Source organism: Thalassophryne amazonica, chromosome 17 (genome assembly GCF_902500255.1).
Source record: "Thalassophryne amazonica chromosome 17, fThaAma1.1, whole genome shotgun sequence".
NCBI lineage: Eukaryota > Metazoa > Chordata > Actinopteri > Batrachoidiformes > Batrachoididae > Thalassophryne > Thalassophryne amazonica.
This window is the reverse complement of record NC_047119.1, coordinates 61527891-61551690: the sequence shown is the minus strand read 5'-3', so window position 1 is coordinate 61551690 and position 23800 is coordinate 61527891. Positions and strand designations below refer to the sequence as shown.

The following is a 23800-nucleotide window of genomic DNA, read 5'->3' as shown; positions in this document are numbered from 1 at the left end:
TAGAAATGAACGGCACATTCTACTGTTACAGGAGTTTTTTTTCATGGAAAGAAAAGCAGAGGGACGCGCCACAGAGCCGTTCATTACGCGGCACAAAACCACCTCCGTGTTGGTCTCACAGGACGGCTTTCAGGTGGATTTCAGACGGCTGCCGGTTGCTTTTCAGTCGTGTGATTATCCGAGAAATTGAGCATGAGCTGGACATGCCCCAACATATCCTGTGAGGCTTCATCACGGCATTGCTTTGCGCCATGCGGCTCCACCGCGACGCGCGGAACTCCGCTCCTCTTTCCATGACAAAAACTCCTGTAACAGTGGAATGTGCCGTTCATTTCTAAACTGGACGCTGTCTTGATCCGCTATGTCGTCTGACTACCACAGGAATTGTGAAAAGACATGGACATCAGCACTTTTTCGGCACATTGAGACAGACGTGCGGAGGAGTTCCGCGCGTCGCGGTGGAGCCGCATGGCGCAAAGCAACACCGTGATGAAGCCTCACAGGACATGTTGGGGCATGTCCAGCTCATGCTCAATTTCTCGGATAATCACACGACTGAAAAGCAACCAGAAGCCGTCTGAAAGCCACCTGAAAACTGTCCTGTGAGACCAACACGGAGGTGGTTTTGTCCCGCGCCATGAACGGCACAGTGGCGCAATCCTCCGCTTTTCTTTCCATGAAAAAAACTCCTGTAACAGTGGAATGTGCCGAAAAAGTGCTGATGTCCACGTCTCCTGCCTTTTTGTGAAAGTCAGATGACATCCCGGATCAACAAAGCCTTCACGTTGGAAATGATCTGGTTGTTTCAGCGGGGTGTGAGCCTGTCCATCGGCGCTCGGAGCGCGGCGCGCTCTCAGACGCTGTGGGCCGTCCTTAAAGCAGCAGTAACACTCCTTAATCTGTGTAATCCCCACAAAATCATCCCTGAAAGCCATATTAATTTTCCGAACGGTGTCCACCTGGAGGTCTCGCACAGTTTCTGGAAAAAAATTGATGCAGCAAAGCTCCAAATCGTTCAGACATTTATTCGCAATAAAAAAAATGACGAGAGGGTGGACCAGTGCTCACACAAAGCCTGCTCACAGGCGAATGACGCAACCGACAGGCGTGAAAAAACTCACGCATGCGCACAAAGGTTAAAGCTTGGCTGGTGCAATCACACGTGATTCAAATCCATATGGTTTTTGAAAAAAATAAAAAGGTCGGATACTTTTCTAACAGACCTCATATATATATATATATATATATATATAAATATATATACATACACTCAACAAAAATATAAACGCAACACTTTTGGTTTTGCTCCCATTTTGTATGAGATGAACTCAAAGATCTAAAACTTTTTCCACATACACAATATCACCATTTCCCTCAAATATTGTTCACAAACCAGTCTAAATCTGTGATAGTGAGCACTTCTCCTTTGCTGAGATAATCCATCCCACCTCACAGGTGTGCCATATCAGGATGCTGATTAGACACCATGATTAGTGCACAGGTGTGCCTTAGACTGTCCACAATAAAAGGCCACTCTGAAAGGTGCAGTTTTATCACACAGCACAATGCCACAGATGTCACAAGATTTGAGGGAGCGTGCAGTTGGCATGCTGACAGCAGGAATGTCAACCAGAGCTGTTGCTCGTGTATTGAATGTTCATTTCTGTACCATAAGCCGTCTCCAAAGGCGCTTCAGAGAATTTGGCAGTACATCCAACCAGCCTCACAACCGCAGACCACGTGTAACCACACCAGCCCAGGACCTCCACATCCAGCATGTTCACCTCCAAGATCGTCTGAGACCAGCCACTCGGACAGCTGCTGAAACAATCGGTTTGCATAACCAAAGAATTTCTGCACAAACTGTCAGAAACCGCCTCAGGGAAGCTCATCTGCATGCTCGTCGTCCTCATCGGGGTCTCGACCTGACTCCAGTTCGTTGTCGTAACCGACTTGAGTGGGCAAATGCTCACATTTGCTGGCGTTTGGCACGTTGGAGAGGTGTTCTCTTCACGGATGAATCCCGGTTCACACTGTCCAGGGCAGATGGCCAGACAGCGTGTGTGGCGTCGTGTGGGTGAGCGGTTTTCTGATGTCAATGTTGTGGATCGAGTGGCCCATGGTGGCGGTGGGGTTATGGTATGGGCAGGCGTCTGTTATGGATGAAGAACACAGGTGCATTTTATTGATGGCATTTTGAATGCACAGAGATACCGTGACGAGATCCTGAGGCCCATTGTTGTGCCATACATCCAAGAACATCACCTCATGTTGCAGCAGGATAATGCACGGCCCCATGTTGCAAGGATCTGTACACAATTCTTGGAAACTGAAAATGTCCCAGTTCTTGCATGGCCGGCATACTCACCGGACATGTCACCCATTGAGCATGTTTGGGATGCTGTGGACCGGCGTATACGACAGCGTGTACCAGTTCCTGCCAATATCCAGCAACTTCGCACAGCCATTGAAGAGGAGTGGACCAACATTCCACAGGCCACAATTGACAACCTGATCAACTCTATGCGAAGGAGATGTGTTGCACTGCATGAGGCAAATGGTGGTCACACCAGATACTGACTGGTATCCCCCCCCAATAAAACAAAACTGCACCTTTCAGAGTGGCCTTTTATTGTGGGCAGTCTAAGGCACACCTGTGCACTAATCATGGTGTCTAATCAGCATCCTGATATGGCACACCTGTGAGGTGGGATGGATTATCTCAGCAAAGGAGAAGTGCTCACTATCACAGATTTAGACTGGTTTGTGAACAATATTTGAGGGAAATGGTGATATTGTGTATGTGGAAAAAGTTTTAGATCTTTGAGTTCATCTCATACAAAATGGGAGCAAAACCAAAAGTGTTGCGTTTATATTTTTGTTGAGTATATATATAATATTTTCAGATTCAGTGCAAGGCTTCACGTCCTGTGGCTTTTGATACGCATTGCCATATGAAATGTTTTATGAAAATAGAGGGTTTTATTCATTGTTTATATTTTTGTTGTTTGGAAAAATCACTTTTTCAGTTTTTATTAACGGCTGGTTTCAAGTTTCCCTTCGACTCTGAGCAACATAAAACCTCATAAATGAAGGTTGATGGATGCTGAATCAATTAATGCAATCTGTAATGATTTATGATGCTACATGATGACATCCGTATGGGGGGGGCTTCAGGTCATCTCTGCTCAGAGCAGCAGAGTGAAAATAAATTGTCACTGTCATCATTTATGCTGAATTTTCCCGTCGTTACCAACTTGGAGGTCATAAATGTCACAAGTTTCATGACACTTGTTGCAAAAGGAAACATGCTACAAAAAAATCTATTTTCAGATCTGTTCCTAGTCTTGTCTTTTTACTTAATTTTCACTAAAGGTTTTTTTTCTCCCCCTTTTTTTAAAATCTTTCTGTTTTGGGGAGAACACACGTCTGTGGTTGAACTGCTCATCAATGTGCACTCAAGTCTTAAGGCGTTAGAAGCAAGAAAAGTTGTAAATCATCATTCATTAAATGTTTAACTTTGTGTGTGTTTTGTTTGGAGGTGAGGTCTTCTATCCGCCGATCACAGGCAAGCTCACCTTACAGCAAGCGAGAGAAGAGTGCGAGAAGAACGACGCCGAGCTGGCGTCACCGGGTCAGCTGTACGCCTCCTGGAGGGCAGGACTGAACCACTGCAACTACGGCTGGCTTTCTGATGGCAGTGTCCGCTACCCCGTCACCGTCCCCAGGCCTCAGTGTGGAGGGGGCCTGCTGGGTGTCCGCACGCTCTACAAGTATGAAAACCTGACGGGATTTCCAGACCCAACCGACAGGCACGGCGCTTACTGCTTCAAGGGTAAGACTGAAACGCCGGTGCATCTTTAACGTCAGGCCGCCGCCACTCCTCTGAGGACTTATTGTTTTTACCCGTGTGACAGTTTACCAAAAAAATCTCAAAAACTAATTCACAAATTTTAACGAAATCTTTTGCATTCGTTAAGTTTAACAAAATCTTTTGGCTTCATCAAGTCTCACCCACAGATAAACATGTTTACTTTTCAGGTTCAGGACTCAAAAGTGGGTCACAGTTCAAGGTCAAACTATTTACCCGTGTGAAGCACCTTGAGGTGACTGATGTTGTGATTTGATGTTTTCTAAATAAAATGAACTGAATTGTCAGAGGCGAATAATCAGAGGTGAAAGATGCACGACCATTCGCCGTGAATAGGAAGTCACATGTGGACTTTCAAAATAGGCTGGAACATTTGACCTTGACAATATCAATCAAGGTCGCTCAAACTTTAATTGCTTATGGTGGCTAAATAGTGCAAGATAGGCTCACCGTTACTATTAAGCCTCTCTCCCGTTGCTGATTTCAGGTACTCAGTTATTTAGTTTTGTTGTTCAAAAACAATCAGATACCCAGTCATTCATTTGTAATCTGTGGTAATAGTAACCCTGCAGAACGCTGTGACCAATCATGAAGTTTTTGGAAAATGTTCAGAAACTTCAATGACGTTGTGACACATTGATTCATAAAAATGAATAATCAGGTGTAATTTGTGCAGGTAAGAGGTAATATGCATCTTTTACTATAATTTTATAGATGGCTTTGCTTTTTATTTCTTTAATTCTTCTTGAAATAAATAATTTCTGCTTGAATGTGGTTTGGCTGCTCAGTTACTTTGATGCCAAGTTACAATTAAAGGCTAAAATTAAAATGCAGTGCAGGTTGTTTTCTGTTTTTGAGTGAAGCGAGATCATTGATCGTGCACAGTAGTGTGCAGCAGTTGCACATGAGGGAGTAGTGGGACATTAGCACAGCCCCGTAACCTGCACAACGGCTCCCTGCCACGCACAGCGGCTCTATGCTGAGGTGCACAGCTTATTATTTCAAATGGCATTGTTATCATTTCATCAGTGCCTCTTAAAATGAATAGCTTCTGCTTGAATGTGGATTAGACAGCTACAGTGTAAACTAAAATTAAAATACATTGCAAATTGTGTTATTTGTGAAGCGAATGGTGGGCGATTTCTTTGCAGCAGGGTGAAAATGACCAGACCGAGCCGTGAAGCGCAGTGGTGAGTATGCAGGGTGGTGTGTTCATAGACTCACTGTTAACTGACCTCTTTAAATCTCACCTGGCAGTATACGAGGGCTGTCAATAAAGTATAGGTCCTTTTTATTTTTTTCAAAAACTATATGGATTTCATTCATATGTTTTTACGTCAGACATACTTGAACCCTCGTGTGCATGCGTGAGTTTTTCCACGCCTGTCGGTGACGTCATTCGCCTGTGAACACTCCTTGTGGGAGGAGTCGTCCAGCCCCTCGTCGGAATTCCTTTGTCTGAGAAGTTGCTGAGAGACTGGCGCTTTGTTTGATCAAAATTTTTTCTAAACCTGTGAGACACATCGAAGTGGACACGGTTCGAAAAATTAAGCTGGTTTTCAGTGAAAATTTTAACGGCTGATGAGAGATTTTGAGGTGATACTGTTGCTTTAAGGACTTCCCAGGGTGCGAGACGTCGCGCAGTGCTCTCAGGCGCCATCGTCAGCCTGTTTCAAGTTGAAAACCTCCACATTTCAGGCTCTATTGATCCAGGACGTCGTGAGAGAACAGAGAAGTTTCAGAAGAAGTCGGTTTCAGCATTTTATCCAGATGCGTCCCGACGCGCGGACCCGTCCGCACGTCTTTCATTAAAAAAATCTCCTTTAACAGTGGAATATCCAGATAAAATGATAAAACACATCAGTAGTATTTTATAACAGCTTGCAGTCTTTAATGAGTGACAAACAGTACTCTTCATCAATCTGGCTCCAACTTTCTCTGATTGCTGTTGTCAGATCAGCTTTGCAGGTTGGAGCCTTGTCATGGACCATTTTCTTCAACTTCCGCCAAAGATTTTCAATTGGATTAACATCCGGACTATTTGCAGGCCATGACTTTGACCCTATGTGTATTTTTGCAAGGAATGTTTTCACAGTTTTTGCTCTATGGCAAGATGCATTATCATCTTGAAAAATGATTTCATCATCCCCAAACATCCTTTCAATTGATGGGATAAGAAAAGTGTCCAAAATATCAATGTAAACTTGTGCATTTATTGATGATGTAATGACAGCCATCTCCCCAGTGCCTTTACCTGACATGCAGCCCCATATCATCAATGACTGTGGAAATTTACATGTTCTCTTCAGGCAGTCATCTTTATAAATCTCATTGGAACGGCACCAAACAAAAGGTCCAGCATCATCACCTTGCCCAATGTAGATTTGAGATTCATCACTGAATATGACTTTCATCCAGTCATCCACAGTCCACGATTGCTTTTCCTTAGCCCATTGTAACCTTGTTTTTTTCTGTTTAGGTGTTAATGATGGCTTTCGTTTAGCTTTTCTGTATGTAAGTCCCATTTCCTTTAGGCGGTTTCTTACAGTTCGGTCACAGACGTTGACTCCAGTTTCCTCCCATTCGTTCCTCATTTGTTTTGTTGTGCATTTTTGATTTTTGAGACATATTGCTTTACGTTTTCTGTCTTGACGCTTTGATGTCTTCCTTGGTCTACCAGTATGTTTGCCTTTAACAGCCTTCCCATGTTGTTTGTATTTGGTCCAGAGTTTAGACACAGCTGACTGTGAACAACCAACATCTTTTGTAACATTGCGTGATGATTTACCCTCTTTTAAGAGTTTGATAATCCTCTCCTTTGTTTCAATTGACATCTCTCGTGTTTACAGGGTGATTCCATAATTTATTCCTCAGAATTGAGTGAGTCCATATTTTTTTCCCTCTGCTTGGTCTAAAAAAGTAACCGTTACTGACTGCCACAATTTTTTTTCTTGATTTCTTATAGTGTTTCTTAAAGCCAGAAAGTTTCCATTTGAAATGACTTTAGTTTTGTGTCATGTCTGTGATCTGCTTTTTTCCTACAAAATTGAACAACTGAATGAACATCCTCCGAGGCCGGTGATTCCATAATTATTGCCAGGGGTTGTAATACGACGGCAGGTCTGTATGATGTTAAAAATATTTCTAAATGTTTTTAACTGTTAAGCTTTATTTGCTATGCCCGCAAAAAAATGATTAGTGGTCTAAAACGTTATTGGAACTAAATTTATCGGATGCTAATTGGTCCGCTGACAGTTTTCAAAGTTATCTGCTCACAAAGATACCTCAACTTTTCCAAAGTCAGAAAGAGTGTCAGGTGTCAAGTGTCAGGCATGTAGAAAAACACATGTGCTTTTCAACAATCAAGATCACCAACATTTAAATGTTGTTATTTGTCTTTTAGCCACCCCCGTTTGTTCAGGGTCCCACAGCAGATCCATTATAGATCCACATCTGGATTTGGTACAAGTTGGACACCAGATGCCCTTCCTGATGCATCTCCAGGTCTACATGGAGAAACACACAGTTCCTAAGAGGTCTCCCAACCAAGTCCTAATCAGGACCTGCTCTGCTTATCTTCTGAGATCCAGTGGGATCAGGCATATCACTAACATTTCAATACATAAACTAATTTCCAAAAGAAATTGCCATTTTGCCATCTATTAGCTTAAGACCAGAAATATGTTCTTGACCCCCTAATCTTTATCATTGACTCATCTGAACCAAACTCAAACCATCTCTGTCCAAGTTTGATCAAAATTAGATTTGGCATTCTGAAGATGTCTGAAGATCGCCTTGGTCTCACAGACATCAAGGCGTACGCCTCCAGTGTCATTGCGAAAAACAAAAGACAAATCAAACCAACAGATTTGTTACTGACAGCTAGACAATGCAGGAGAGTATAGCTTGAGAGTAAAGGATGACTTTTACTTCTGCACCAATGCACATCGATGTGGTGTAGGCCAATTGTGTGTAGAGCATGACTGATATGTCAGTTGGCTGATAATATTGGCTGATCTGAGCCTTTCACAAACATATCTGTATTGGTTTTATTTTTATCAGATAAACCATACAAAAAATACTCTGACTATTAGAAATGCTATTATTTTGTTGTGTGTACAATGACAATAAAGGTGATTCTCTTATGTAGTTTGTCCAGTGGAGGGCACTCCGACAGCATTCTGCTGTCAAGCGTGATTGAGACCCCCATCACCCCTTGGTTACGTTAGGTACAAGAGACAGAGGAAAAGTGACCAGCTGCCGTTTGTTTTCAATCAGAGTGGACATTTTACTGCCACAAGAGGCAAATGGTTGCTATGCCCCAAGGTAGTCTGCACAAAAATAGATGACGTCTGTTTCATGCAAATGCTGAAACATGACAGCAACATGATGCATGTTGATTGGTTGTTGGTTCTATTTATAGTTCTTTGTAATAATATTCATGTTAAAACTGTAAAACATCGAGGCAGTTATATTTCTTTGTCACAAAGGTTTGATAATGAAATGTCGGAATCATACATGTTTTGTATTCCCAACTCTGTTGGGCTTTTGTTGCATGTTGGTTTGCGAGACATTTCCATGTCACCACTGGGTGGCACTGTTCCATACAGTACCAAAAATCTGAGTGCAGAAGAAGCTCAGGGTTCAAACAGTTTTCAGCTTGTTAGCTTAGCATCTATATGAAAAGAAAACATGTACTAGGTTTCCCTTGTGCTGAAATCCATCTGTTTCTCTTGATGTTTATTGAAAGCATTGTGTCCTGACATTTTCTTTGTTTTATTTTGTCACGGTTCAAAGCCATCTCCAGGCCGTGAGTCAGTTTGTCAAAAGGCCGCCACATTCTTAGGTTACTCATTATTCTCTGCTATGCTTTGGCCAGCAGAGCCACAGGTGTACAGCGGTAATAACCGACAGAAAGTCAGTAACCGCGTGGCAGTGAGGAAGGGAATAACTGATTAAACACTGAAGGTCATTGTGATTGCTGGCAAGCGGTCAGGTGACTGGCATGGTGGAAATACTGACATCAAAATGAAAACAAGTGAAACCAGAACATTACAACAAAAACATGACTCGTAGTGACTCTGTCACCAGATGTGATGATGACAGCTTTACTGTTACTGTGTATTTGAAAGCAATAAAGTAAGACCCTTTGGCTGCTCCCTTGTTTTCAGTCGGGGTCATCACAGCAGATCTGAGGTGGATATGCATGTTGAATTGGCAGAGGTTTTATGCCGAATGCCCTTCCTGATGCAACTCCAGATTACATGGAGAAATGTGGCAGGGGTGGAGTTTGAACTGGGAACCTTCCACAAACCAAGCGCACTAACCACTTTTCCACCACATACTTTTTTTTTGGTCTTATATGTACATGCTTGTGTAAATTAACTGTAGTCATTGTTTTAATACACAATCTATATTATAATAGCCAAGTGGCCTCTGTGTGTGTGTGTGTGTGTGTGTGTGTGTGTGTGTGTGTGTGTGTGTGTGTGTGTGTGTGTGTGTGTGTGTGTGTGTGTGTGTGTGTGTGTGTGTGTGTGTGTGTGTGTGTGTGTGGCTTCGATCATACAAAAACTGAGGAGAGCTTACATTTGCCATTTGGTATGCTTATGTATTTTGGATCAAGTTTGAACACTGCGAAAACAGAAAGTTGATAGGACAAACATTTTTGGAGAAATAAGCAATTTTAGCTAACAATGGATGTTGTGCTGCAATGCACCATGGGAGTTTGGGGTTTTAAATGTTGTTATTGTGGTATATTAGTTTAACAGTGTTGTTGGTATTTATTGTTTTTGTAGTTCAATTGGTTTCGTCAGTTTAGATAAGTGTTATGTTGCTGTCACCATGAGTGAGTTAAGTGTTATGTTGGTACCATGAGTGAAATGTGTAGTGTTTTTAATGTCTTCCGTCACCATCTCTGTCAAATTAAAAGCACCTGCCTGCAGCAGAATGCAGAAAAAACACAGCTGTGCGTGCGTGCAATTTTAATCACGCACAAACTGGGGAGAGCTGATATTTGCTGGTTAGATCAAGGATGAACAACGCCAAAATCGAACGTTGATAGGATTAATACTTTTAGAAAAGCTATATCTATTAGCTAACAACACTGAACAATGGACACTGATATTTACATTCTGCACTCACGCGTCAATCCAGCAGGGGGCAGTAAATCAGCTATATATTAAAAGCATGACTGTGCGATTTTATTTAGTAAGTTCAATGTAAGTACATAATATAATTGTAAATATGTTAAAAATACATGGATTATACAAGAAAACACTTATTTCCATTCTGGTCCATTTAAAAATCAAATGACAAAATAGAAGTAGACATAAAATAATAATAATAATACTGCTAATAATAATAATGTGTATATATATGATAACATGAACCTAAACAATTTATAAATACATTAAGACAGTAAATTAGCATTAAAAAAATGATGTAATTAACAGGAAATAAAAGGGTTGAGTTCTTCTAAAAGCTGTTGCGGTCTAGTGTCTAAGGTTCTAAAAACATTCTGGAATTGCAAACTATTCCAACTCATTATAGAAACTGCACAATTTATTACCACCCTTGAAAAATGTCAGATATCTATTTTATAAACACTACCCAATCTAGAGCCCATGGATCCCCATGGTCAACACACTAGTTTTGATTTTAAATTATGGAAATTCTGCACACAACAGCACTCCTGAATCAGCTTTTGTTTATGCAAGACCTTGCTCATGATTTATCACATCTTTGGTCAGTACCTTAACCCCCCCCATCCTTCACTGCATAGTCATCAAACTGCTATTATCAGGGTTTATTTTGTTTTTGTTTTTGTTTTCTTCCCCTGAACCTCATTACCCACATGTCAGCATCATCAGTTTTCCATCAGTGCTGCACCTCTTATAAACTCCGGGCCGACTACTGAAATCACAAGAAAACGGCAGCTCGCTACATAAACAATGAGGTGTTTTACAGCGACATCAAGCCACAGTTTGCAGTCGTTTAAACACAACAGAGCACACAGAAGTGGAAACATAATGCAAATGAGAGAGGACTCAACAGAAAACAAACCTATTGAAAACCGGAGCATAGAGGAATATATTCGCATTGTCGTTTTTATAGCGGGGTGCATTTTTTATGAGGGGAAAAACCCCATCTCATGCACACAGATAATGCAGAAACGGGACAGATCCCTAATGCTTCACAGCTGGACCCTGCCCAAAGGCAGATGGTGAGAATAAGGGAGGACAAAGTGGCTAAGTAACATTAAAAAAAACCCAAAGCCTTTTACAGAACGTTAAAGCAGCGTGAAATAAATATGCAGCCTTGCAGTATGACACGTAACAGTTGATATAATTGTAACCAGTCGACTGTCTGGCCACGTATTGATACTTTTCTGGACCTGAATGCTGCGTAATGTGCTCTGCCAAGCGTAGCCGTGTGGTGACGGAGTTGTAGGAGAGCATTAACATACAGCAGCGCTGCGAAGACGGACCTCCGTACGGCCAGATGGCCGTGGCTCACCAAACACATGACATCATTCCTCGGTGGGGCTGAAACGAGCAGCGCTCAACTGGGACCGGTCCTGCAAAAAGGGAGTCTGAGAAAGAGAGTGTAGTCTGGAGGCCGATCAGCATATGGAATGTGCACGTAGAACGGAGAGGACGAGAGGAAGAGTGGAAACTGGCCCGAGCCGTGCGGCGGTTCTGCTAACATTCAGCAGTGAGGGATGGAAGAGAGTCAATTACATCCATTTATTAAAGCATTATGTCAGTGAGTTTGAAAGCTGGCTGCCTTTTCCCCAAGACTTTAACAACGTTAAACAAAGGGCCATTGTACGTGCACGCCTCTTCTGTTTCCTCATGTTAGGTGTCTGCCATCAGGAGATTCAAACCTTTGTGAACAGTGCAGACAGCTTCAAAGTGTGACAAACCCTTGTGATTTGTGCATAACTGTGAGTGGACGTAAAAAAAAAAATCCCACATTGAGGCATTAGCGAAACAAACCCGTTCATCGTGAGAGTTCCTCCAGATGAGATCCTGCTCCCAGCAGTTCACAAAGTCTTCAGCTCAGACGTGGTTTTTCCCATAAATAAAGATAGCTGCTTGACTGAGCGGCCCGGCCTCGATCTGGTTCAAGTGACCTGTGGTTTAAAAAATGTGTTCTCCAGCATGTCCTTCTATAGCCCGTTGTGAGCTAACAAATCAAATCAATTTTATTTATATAGCGCCAAATCACAACAAACAGTTGCCACAAGGCGCTTTATATTGTAAGGCAAGGCCATACAATAATTACAGAAAAACCCCAACTGTCAAAACGACCCCCTGTGAGCAAGCACTTGGCGACAGTGGGAAGGAAAAACTCCCTTTTAACAGGAAGAAACCTCCAGCAGAACCAGGCTCAGGGAGGGGCAGTCTTCTGCTGGGACTGGTTGGGGCTGAGGGAGAGAACCAGGAAAAAGACATGCTGTGGAGGGGAGCAGAGATCAATCACTAATGATTAAATGCAGAGTGGTGCATACAGAGCAAAAAGAGAAAGAAACAATGCATCATGGGAACCCCCCAGCAGTCTAAGTCTATAGCAGCATAACTAAGGGATGGTTCAGGGTCACCTGATCCAGCCCTAACTATAAGCTTTAGCAAAAAGGAAAGTTTTAAGCCTAATCTTAAAAGTAGAGAGGGTGTCTGTCTCCCTGATCCGAATTGGGAGCTGGTTCCAGAGGAGAGGAGCCTGAAAGCTGAAGGCTCTGCCTCCTATTCTACTCTTACAAACCCTAGGAACTACAAGTAAGCCTGCAGTCTGAGAGTGAAGCGCTCTATTGGGGTGATATGGTACTATGAGGTCCCTAAGATAAGATGGGACCTGATTATTCAAAACCTTATAAATAAGAAGAATAATTTTAAATTCTATTCTAGAATTAACAGGAAGCCAATGAAGAGAGGCCAATATGGGTGAGATATGCTCTCTCCTTCTAGTCCCTGTCAGTACTCTAGCTGCAGCATTTTGAATTAACAGCGTTCAAACCTTCATGTTTGTCATTTTCCTGGCACAACACTGTTTGTTATCAGTCTTGATAATGCCAGTTGTTCCTGAAAACCTTTTTTTGTGTGTAACTGATATTAGTTTGGCAGCATCTGGTTTAAAACGGAACGATGTAGAATTTGGCATGTTTTGGGGGGGATGTAGGTAACACTGTAAGCTACTGGGGTTTTATGTTGAATGTCCCACCGCCGCTATCAGCTAGGTGTCAAAGCATGTGATCTGCGCTTGAAAACAGCCCCCCTTAAACATTTGTTTAACAATTTCTTGTGTGTTGTTGATATATTTATGGAAAAACCCTGTTGTGTCTGATGATTTGCGGACATTATTGCTGGATTTTACGGTCGCAAATATCCATTTTACCAGCTCTGCTAATGCGTCGTTGGTAAAACGGATATTTGCGACAGTAATCCAGCATGAACATTCGCAATCATCAGATACAACAGGTTTATTCCCATTCTAATCCTATTCCATTGTTTGCACGATTTATTTTTCGGTCAACGAAGCTTACCGTAGCAACAGCATCGTCGCTCCCCCAGTTTTTCTTGCTTTCAGATGACAGCGCCATTATTGACATCTATCATAACAACAATGCGGTCAGGATGTGGAGTAATATATCAAACGTGAAATGGTCGAATATTTTGCCACTGTCAACGCAATATTTCATGGTCGGAAATTTCACATGATTAACCAATCAGATTTGTGGAACAAATGTAATTGGATTAGAATTATTTTTATTATATGGCTACAACAGTACACGCACTCTGATTGGCTGATTTCCAGTCTAATATTTTCCCATATCAGACCGTTACCATGACAATTGGTCCGGATTGCGTATCAGATTTGCAATTTTGTTTACAATTTTCAGGGAGCGAAATAAAACAAAACAAAAAGCTAACAAAGAAATTATGTGGGCTGAAGAGGACCATTCTCTGAGTAAATTTTATTACACTGACGAGTTTGAATTGGAGGAATTAACTGCAAACGAGCTCGAAGTGGACGTGCAAAATCAAGACCAACAAGATGAAAACAGCTCTGAACGGCCATATAATAAACAAATTATTAACCTCACTGGCTCATTGATAATCTTTTATTATTATAACATGATGATACATGATTGCTAAATAAGTAGGTATTTACCGATCAGTACCAAACTATTACTGTAAAATTACATTCATTTTGACACTAAAATGTATAGAATGAGAGAGAGAGAGATACTTTATTGATCTCATAGTGGAGAAATTATGTTTACACTCCAGTTACCTCAGACAGCAATTAGTCCACTTATTACTTGTTTACTGTAATAATGGCACACATCAGAAATAAGGACAGCACATACACATTTGACATTGTTTATGTGCACTAAATTTGAAGAAGTTCGTTATCCGAATTGAGGCAAGTGGGTGAAGGTCACGCAGCAACCCTGAGTTGCGCCACCATCAGCTTTGGGGGGGGAGCAGCAGCAGCTAAAACTGCGCTGCCCCCGCAGAAGGGAAGGGAGTGACATGAGCAGAAGCCAGAGTAGGGGGTGTGATGGGGGGTAGGAGGGGGGTGGAGATAGGGAGTGGAGCATGCTTCAGTCCTGTGAAACAGTTTATTGTCTTTGTGAGTTGAGATAAGAAAACAGCCAAATAATCACCAAGGCCTGAAGACATTCTTCTGGAGGAAAAACAGTCGGGCAATTTGTCCTACAGGCTTGATAAGCCTGCCGTGTTGTGGTTTGAGCAGTGAAAAACACTTTTAACAGTTCCACTTGAACAACCAAATCCCAATTATGAATTAAGAATATTCACCAGCCTCCGAAATCTTCAACGTCAACTGCAAGGCACGCATCTGCTCCAAGATGTCATCCAATTTGCGTCTGAGTTCCAAAGTCATCGCAGTCTGAGAATGCAACACCTTGCCCACCTCATTACTCATGACGGACAAGCGAGGGGCCGTGGTTCTTGATGCCGCCGTCTTGCCAATTTTCCGATAGATCAGGGCAGCACATAAGCCAGAAAGTACCAGCCCTGCTACCATAAGACCAAATATGAATAAATCCTCGACGTCCTCAATGGAGAAAGGCGCCAAGCATGCAATACGCCAAGACCCCCAGGAGTCGAGAACATATCCCGCAGGATACGTTCCATCTGGGCAGGTAGGATCCCCCAGTCCTGACCTTCTTATAGAAAAGATGGTGTCAATAGCGTTCAGAGACCAGCTGATCAGTTCCATGGTAAATCCAATAGTAGTCCAATAGAACCAGTATCTAATATAATTTGAGGAATTCACAGTCTGGTGAAGTAGGGACTTGAAGGTTAAAGCAGAGATCAGAGATAAGGGAGAGTGGAGGAGATGTGACAGCCCTCGTCGGAGTCCCAAGCTGAAAATGCAGTGGAGTCATTTCTCATATTTTTACAGTAAAAACATGAGCAAAGCCTGACATGAAACAATGCAGATCTTGTAACTCAAGTGAACTGCTTTACAACATGACTTCCTTTCAAGGACAATATGAGACTTAGCCTCTGTTTAGTGCATATTCCATCCAAAACACTTTCATCTTGGCTGACAAGTCGACTGCCCTTGTGTCATGGAGGCATAACTTTAGATTTCATGTGACATTTCTTTCCGTCACCAGGATGAAATGGGATCTCCTGCATGTAGCCTTCATGTTTTTGTGGCCTCGTGTGCACAAACTGATAATCTTTCAAACGTTTTTTGTGTTCTGCACTAAATAATGCTTTATTGTGCTGATTGGCACATCTGGGTTACCCATATGTTCAGTCATGTTTGTATAGCATCCATGGAACATCGCACACGTCCGACTGCTCATTTTAATGCTTTGTACCCCAAAACGCCCCACACGAGCGCATATCAGACATGTGCCAAACAATGCAACAATGGTCCATTCTGTGTCTGTGCATGTGAACGCCACCATGCTGCAAACAAGAGTTAGAGCTGTAACGGCTCCTTGTTTTAACCCCTTCTACGCCTGTATATCCCATCGATGGGAAATTTAACTTTTTATTTGTGAGATACTGACAAGCCAAAATGAGGCGGGTTGTAGGGGGTTGTGTACTAGGCTCTGTGGTGTACTTTTGAATACAAACTATAATATCTAGGGGTGCAGCAGGTCACAAAACTCACAGTTTGGATGGGATCACTGTTTTCACTCACAGATTAGATCATTTTTCAGCTTCAGCAAGAAAAGGGGAGAAAAATAGAACTTTGCTTCTCGAATGGCACCCCATTTGGGAAAAGTCTGGAATTTTTTTTTTTTCTTTTTTTTTTTCTTCCCTAGAGCTCAGTGGACTCCCAACCATCTCGGACCCACCCATGATTGCATCAGTGAGCTCAGGACAGCTGAGGGAAAATGCAGCGCACACTCTTCAACTCCTGATATTTGGGAGTGATTCTTTCCGTGCTTGGACCCGACCTGTGTCGATCCTGCACCAGAATGCTTGTACAAGCTGAGCACGAGGCAGCAGAGGCTGTCTCCTTTTAACATGCTCTGTACATGCTGCTTTGATTTCACTGCAACTTTGCCTTGAGACTGACGCAAATATTACTTGAAAGTCAAGTCACAGTGACAATAAATCTGTATTTCACACTAGTATAGAAGCTTTGCAATTATCTGCAGTTCCTAGGCATTATGATGTGTAGGAGTGTGGTACTTATAAGTACCCTATATTGATCCATTTATGGATCAACTATAGGTGTGTTTCACCTAGAGATGGGTATTGATGAGATTTTATCGATATCAGTGCCATTATCGATTCCGCTTATCGATCCGATTCTTTATCAGTTCCCTTATTGATATCTCTTGTGAATTTTCTGTGTACTAAAATTAGGCTTTACAGCTTTTCTACGTCAACAACATTTTATTGAGTCTTAAAGTGAATAAATATGAAATTGGTCACTGGATACTTGATCTCTGGACATAAATAGAAATAAACAAAATCTGTACTTTTTGTCAAAAGTATTTCCTTTCGGACATTAATGGTACAAAAAACCCTCCATACATAGCCTCTGAGCTGAGCTCAGCCAGCTGTGCTGCACATCAGGATGTCATTCATAAAGAACACAGAAGTCTCATTTTGGGAGGAAAAAACATTTTGGTCGATTGGATTTTATTGTCTGTATTACAATGTTTGGAAAGATGTACTACTCCAATAGTCTGGGCGACAGATCTGTAAGATTTGTTTTTGTTTTTGTTTTTTATCCGCTATTGCCATAACGCCATCTCTTAAATCGTTCAACAATTTCTCTGTCTCTTACTCGTGACCGTGTTAGCGGAAAACGTTTCTCCAATGCAGGTTTTCAGATTAAAGCTTTTTCAAATCGCCTGAAAAACCACCTTATATGAGCGTAAAAACCTTTGAAGGGTTTTTTTTCTTCAAAATACCGTAATTTCCAGACTATAAGCTGCTACTTTTTTCACATGCTTTGAACACTGCGGCTTAAACAATGATGCTGTTGTGTGGGCCGCCCAAAGAGGAGGTACTGCTGGCCAGCGCCAGAGGGCGCCCTGCCTGTCGTCGGGTTTCAGGCACCAGAGGGCGTAGTCGCCTCACAGGAGCCCCAGGAGGCCGGAGCTGACAGCTGTCAGACATCAGTTCATCATCATCACATTCCATAAAAGCCTGGAAGAGACACTACAACTCTGCCAAGTTATCAGCTTACCCGTCAGGTAAACAACTCAGCCGTTCTGTGCCGTACACACACATTTTTTGCAGCAGAGCTTTTTGCAGTCGTTAACCTTTTTGTACACTTGCAGCTTGTAGCCGAGTTTGTGGAAGTTGGAGGAGTTGGCGTCTCCATTCCTCACTTCTGACTTGATTAAGTGATACATAAGGCACTGCACGTACTCTGAGTTCCTGTGTTTGGAGATGGAGGTTTTTCCCTCAGGAAGGAACTGTATTTTTGTTGACTGTTTGCTGGGTGTACACACACCCACCTTTAACCTGTGTCAGTTCCTGCCAGCAGTACCGGATCTGACAGCTGGAAGCGGTGGCCACCTGTGGACTCAGGACTTGGCGGCTCCGGTGTGTTGCAGGTCTCCGTTGGCGGTGGAACCCCGTAGGTCCCGTCTATTCTCTGGATAGGCGTCTCCTACCCTCGGGCCTGCCCACGCGTCATCTTTGTGTAGATTGATTGACAGACTAGAAGCATATTGGGTTGTTGTGCACATTTGCAGAATAAATTGTTATTTATTCTGACTTCCTATTGCCCGTTCATTTACGCCCCCTGGCATGGGTCCGTATACTTCACTTTCCCAACAGGATAACTCGGCCATGTCATGGACTCCGAGGGGCGTTTACCACCGTTTGAACCACCAATGGAAATGCAAGGTGCGCAGGCTCCACCAGGAGGTGAGTTGGGTGAGCTGCAGCGCATCCTCACCAACTTTATGGCTCTGTTGGATCTGTTAACTGAGCAGGATATTCACCTCACCCGCAGGATGGAGGCTCTCACCGCTCAGGTAGAGGCACGCGCGTCAGACGCGGCTGCAGCCACCCCTCCTGCGGGCCTGTTGCTTAATAATGATGATCCAGTGGTAGTTCAAAGGTCTACCCCCCCTTCTCCCGAAGCTTGAGTGCGCGCTCGTTTTTTCACAACGCCCCGTGATGTACGCGTCAGACCACAGCCGGGTGGCTTTTGTGATTAATTTGCTTCGAGGCAAGGCACGCTCCTGGGCTACAGCGCTCTGGGAGCAGAACTCATGGCTCCTGTCGATGTACACTGAGTTTATCAGGGAGTTTCGACAGGTGTTTGATCATCCGTACAGAGGCGAATCCGCTTCTAATGTGCTACTGTCAATCCGACAGGGGCGCCGGAGTGCCGCTGAGTATTCAGTTGACTTCCGCGTTGCAGCAGCGAGAGCCAGCTGGAATTCGGTAGCGCTCCGTGCCGCCTTTATAAGGGGCTGTCTCCGGCCCTAAAGGGGCACCTGGTGGCGAAGGACCAGCTGCGGGATTTAGACGGGCTTATCGACCTGGTTATACGGTTAGACAACCGATTAGAAGAACGTCGACGGGAGCGAGACGAGGGGCGTGACCGGGCACACGCCGTCCCTCTCCCTTCCGGGTCTGAAGCAGCGCCGTCCTCCCCCCGCTCCAAAGCCAGAGCGTTCCGTGTGACAACAGCTCCCCCTGCTGACGATGTTAGGGACACGAGCAGGGCTGAATTGAGATTGAATGACAGACAAAGGAGGCTGGCACGTGGAGAGTGAGCATAAGCAGAAAAACTGCCCCAAGCGGTCAAAACATCAACGCTCGCCCTTAGAGACTGGGCTAAGGGTGAGCCATCATACTCACGAGGGAAAAGCACGAAAATCTGCACGAGTCCCAGTTATGATCCTCTGTGGGGATTTAACCCTTCATGCCCCAGCACTCATCGACACTGGGTCAGAAGGGAATCTGCTGGATAGCAGATGGGCTAAGGAAGTAGGGCTCCCTCTAGTGGCCCTTCCTTCACCATTGAAGGTACGGGCACTAGATGGCACCCTTCTTCCATTAATAACACACCATACACAGCCCTTAACACTGGTGGTGTCTGGAAATCACAGGGAGGAGATTGTGTTTTTTGTAACGCCTTCTACCTCCAGAATTATTTTGGGTTATCCATGGATGAGTAAGCACAATTCCCGAATCGATTGGCCGACTGGGGTTGTGGCTCAATGGAGAAAAACCTGCCACCAGGAGTGTCTAAGATCCTCGGTCCCACCCGGTGCGACTGCTAAAGAGGAGGTCCGTGTTCCCCCCAATCTTACGGCGGTGCCAGCTGAGTACCATGATCTTGCTGATGTTTTCAGCAAAGATCTGGCACTCACCCTTCCCCCGCACTGACCGTATGATTGTGCCATTGATTTGATCCCAGGCGCTGAGTATCCGTCCAGTAGACTGTACAACCTCTCTCGCCCTGAGCGCGAATCATTGGAGACCTACATCCGGGATTCTTTAGCTGCCAGGTTAATCCGGAACTATTCCTCCCCGTTAGGTGCTGGTTTCTTTTTTGTGGGCAAGAAGGACGGCGGACTCTGTCCATGCATTGATTATAGAGGGCTGAACGAGATTACGGTTCGCAACCGATACCCGTTGCCTCTATTGGATTCAGTGTTCACACCCCTGCATGGAGCCAAAATATTCACGAAACTGGATCTTAGGAATGCTTACCACCTGGTTCGGATCCGGAAGGGAGACGAATGGAAGACAGCATTTAACACCCCGTTAGGTCATTTTGAGTACCTGGTCATGCCGTTCGGCCTCACTAACGCCCCCGCGACATTCCAAGCATTGGTAAATGACGTCTTGCGGGACTTCCTGCATCGGTTCGTCTTTGTATACCTGGACGATATCCTCATCTTCTCCCCGGATCCTGAGACCCATGTTAAGCATGTACGTCAGGTCCTGCAGCGGTTGTTGGAGAACTGGCTGTTTGTGAAGGGCGAGAAGTGCGAGTTCCACCGTACTTCTTTGTCCTTCCTGGGGTTCATCATCTCCTCCAACTCCGTCGCACCCGATCCGGCCATGGTAGCAGTGGTGAGAGATTGGCCCCAACCGGCAAGCCGTAGGAAGCTGCAACAGTTCCTCGGCTTCGCAAATTTCTACAGGAGGTTCATCAAGGGCTACAGTCAGGTGGTTGGTCCCCTGACAGCCTTGACCTCCCCAAAAGTCCCCTTCACCTGGTCGGATCGGTGCGAAGCTGCGTTTAGGGAGTTGAAATGCCGGTTCTCGACTGCGCCAGTTCTGGTGCAGCCCGATCCTAACTGCCAGTTTGTTGTGGAAGTGGATGCCTCTGACTCAGGGATAGGAGCCGTGCTGTCCCAGAGCAGGGAGTCTGATAAGGTTCTCCACCCTTGTGCCTATTTTTCCCGCAGGTTGACCCCCGCAGAACGGAACTATGACGTCGGCAATCGGGAGCTCCTGGCAGTGAAAGAGGCCCTGGAGGAGTGGAGACACTTGTTGGAGGGAGCTGTGGTTCCATTCACGGTTTTCACTGACCACCGGAACCTGGAGTACATCCGAACCGCTAAGCGTCTGAACCCCAGGCAAGCCCGTTGGTCACTGTTCTTTGGACGTTTTGACTTCTGGATCACATACCACCCCGGGACAAAAAACTGTCAAACCACATCCACTGTCCCGGGTGCATGAAGAGGCGGTCAGAACAGGGCTGTCGGATCCACCTGACACCATCATCCCGGAGTCCGCTATCATCGCCACCCTCACGTGGGACGTGGAGAATGTCGTCAGGGAGGCCCTGACGCATCACCCGGACCCCGGTGGTGGACCATCCAACAAGTTGTATGTCCCAGCAGATGCAAGAGCTGCGGTACAGAACTTCTGTCACGGTTCCAAGCTCTCCTGCCATCCGGGGGTGCGACGGACTGTGGCAGTGGTCTGGCAGCAATTCTGGTGGGTGTCTATGGAAGCCGATGTCCGGGAGTATGTCCGGGCCTGCACCACCTGTGCCAGGGGCAAGGCTGTGCATCAATCAGAGAGAGGACTCCTCCAGCCGTTGCCGGTTCCTCTACGCCCCTGGTCCCATATAGGCCTGGACTTCGTCCCGGGTCTCCCTGCGTCCCAGGGTGTGACTACCATCATGACGATAGTGGACCGGTTCTCCAAGGCGGCCCACTTCGTGGCCCTCCCAAAGCTCCCGACGTCTCAGGAGACTGCAGACCTCCTGGTCCACCACGTCGTGCATCTGCATGGTATCCCCACGAACATCGTCTCAGACCGTGGTCTCCAGTTCTCCTCGCAAGTCTGGAGGAGTTTCTGTAGGGAACTGGGGGCCACCGTGAGCCTCTTGTCCGGGTACCACCCACAGACTAATGGACAAGCAGAGCGAGCTAATCAAGATCTGGAGCAGGCCCTGAGATGTGTGACCTCTGTGCACCCAATGGCCTGGAGTCTACATCTGGCCTGGATCGCGTACGCCCACAACAGCCAAGTCTCATCGGCGACCGGCCTCTACCCCTTCGAGGTGTGCTTGGGGTACCAGCTCCCATTGTTTCCGGCTGTGGAGGGAGAGGTCGAGGTGCCCTCGGTCCAGGCCCACCTCAGAAGGTGCCGTCGGGTGTGGCGAACAGCCCGCTCTGCCCTTCTGAAAGCCCGGACGAGGGCGAAGGACCATGCAGATCGCAGACGCGCCCCGGCCCCTGTTTACCAGCCCGGGCAGGAGGTCTGGCTATCCACTAAGAACATCCCTCTGCACATGAACTCACCTAAACTGACTGACAGATTCATCTGACCTTTTCCCATCATCAAAGTCATCAGTCCAGCCGCAGTGAAGCTTAAACTCCCAGCTTCACTGCGGATCCACCCGGTGTTTCATGTCTCCAAAATTAAGCCCTGCCACACATCCGACCTCTGCACCCTCGAACCAGCGCCGCCTCCTGCCCGCATCATCGACAGGGAGCCTGCATGGACTGTACGGAGGCTCCGATGTTCGCCAGAGGGGTCGGGGTTTCCAGTATTTGGTGGATTGGGAGGGGTACGGACCCGAAGAGCGCTCCTGGGTGAAGAGGAGCTTCATCCTGGATCTGGCCCTCCTGGCCGACTAATACCAATGACACCCCGACAAGCCTGGTCGGGCGCCAGGAGGTGCCCGTTGAGGGGGGGTCCTGTTGTGTGGGCCGCCCGAAGAGGAGGTACTGCTGGCCAACGCCAGAGGGCACTCTGCCTGTCGTTGGGTTTCAGGCACCAGAGGGCGTAGTCGCCTCACAGGTGCCCCAGGAGCCCGGAGCTGACAGCTGTTAGACATCAGTTCATCATCATCACATTCCATAAAAGCCTGGAAGAGACACTACAACTCTGCCAAGTTATCAGCTTACCCGTCAGGTAAACAGCTCAGCCGTTCTGTGCCGTACACACACGTTTTTTGCAGCAGAGCTTTTTGCAGTCATTAACCTTTTTGTACACTTGCAGCTTGTAGCCGAGTTTGTGGAAGTTGGAGGAGTTGGCGTCTCCACTCCTCACTTCTGACTTGATTAAGTGATACATAAGGCACTGCACGTACTCTGAGTTCCTGTGTTTGGAGGTGGAGGTTTTTCCCTCAGGAAGGAACTGTATTTTTGCTGACTGTTTGCTGCGTGTACACACACCCACCTTTAACCTGTGTCTGTTCCTGCCAGCAGTACCAGTTCTGACAGCTGGAAGCGGTGGCCACCTGGGGACTCAGGACTTGGCGGCTCTGGTGTGTTGCAGGTCTCCATTGACGGTGGAACCCCGTGGGTCCCGGCTCTTCTCTGGATAGGCATCTCCTACCCTCGGGCCTGCCTACGCGTCATCTTTGTGTAGATTGATTGACAGACTAGAAGCATATTGGGTTGTTGTGCACATTTGCAGAATAAATTATTTATTCTGACTTCCTATTGGCCGTTCATTTATGCCCCTTGGCGTGGGTCCGTGTACTTCACTTTCCCAACAGATGCGTCTAATTTATGGATTTTTACAGCCTTTCTTATGATGAAATATGTCAGTTGATGTTGACTGGCTGAAAGCTGCGGTCCTCATGCGGCGTAAATTGACACACAAAGTAAATATAAAATCTTACCTGTTCTTTATACTGGATTCATCATCACATCCTCAAGAACAATTATCCACATAAATCCTCCTGATTTTGGAAAATGACATCTGAAAATACTTTAATTCCTTGTCGTGGCTAAAGAAAAGTCCCTCTCGGGAACTTTGCACCACAGTTGCTCCGTCAGATCAGTCAGCAGAGCCTTCTCCCCCACCCTTCCCCACCGTGTCTCTGTCTTTGCGCTACAAGTTGAAAACGTCACAGCGCCTCATTAACATCTCATTTGCCACAGACACCAGGCGATCCTGGTTGCACGCGGTGAAATTATTTCATTATCCACAAAGAAAAAAAAGTTAAAGTTGCTCAGTTCTTGGTGTGGAGTGGAGACGC

General features: G+C 45.4%; 1 protein-coding gene across 1 annotated transcript in view; it reads left to right on the top strand.

Annotated features, from left to right (window-relative positions):
• The window catches only part of LOC117529117 (versican core protein-like), a 156423-nt gene that overhangs the window by 22556 nt on the left and 110067 nt on the right, over nucleotides 1-23800 (top strand). Inside the window, exon 6 of the mRNA XM_034191816.1 lies at nucleotides 3542-3835. Coding sequence (XP_034047707.1) covers nucleotides 3542-3835 — 294 coding nt within the window. The remainder of the gene's footprint in view (nucleotides 1-3541; nucleotides 3836-23800) is intronic.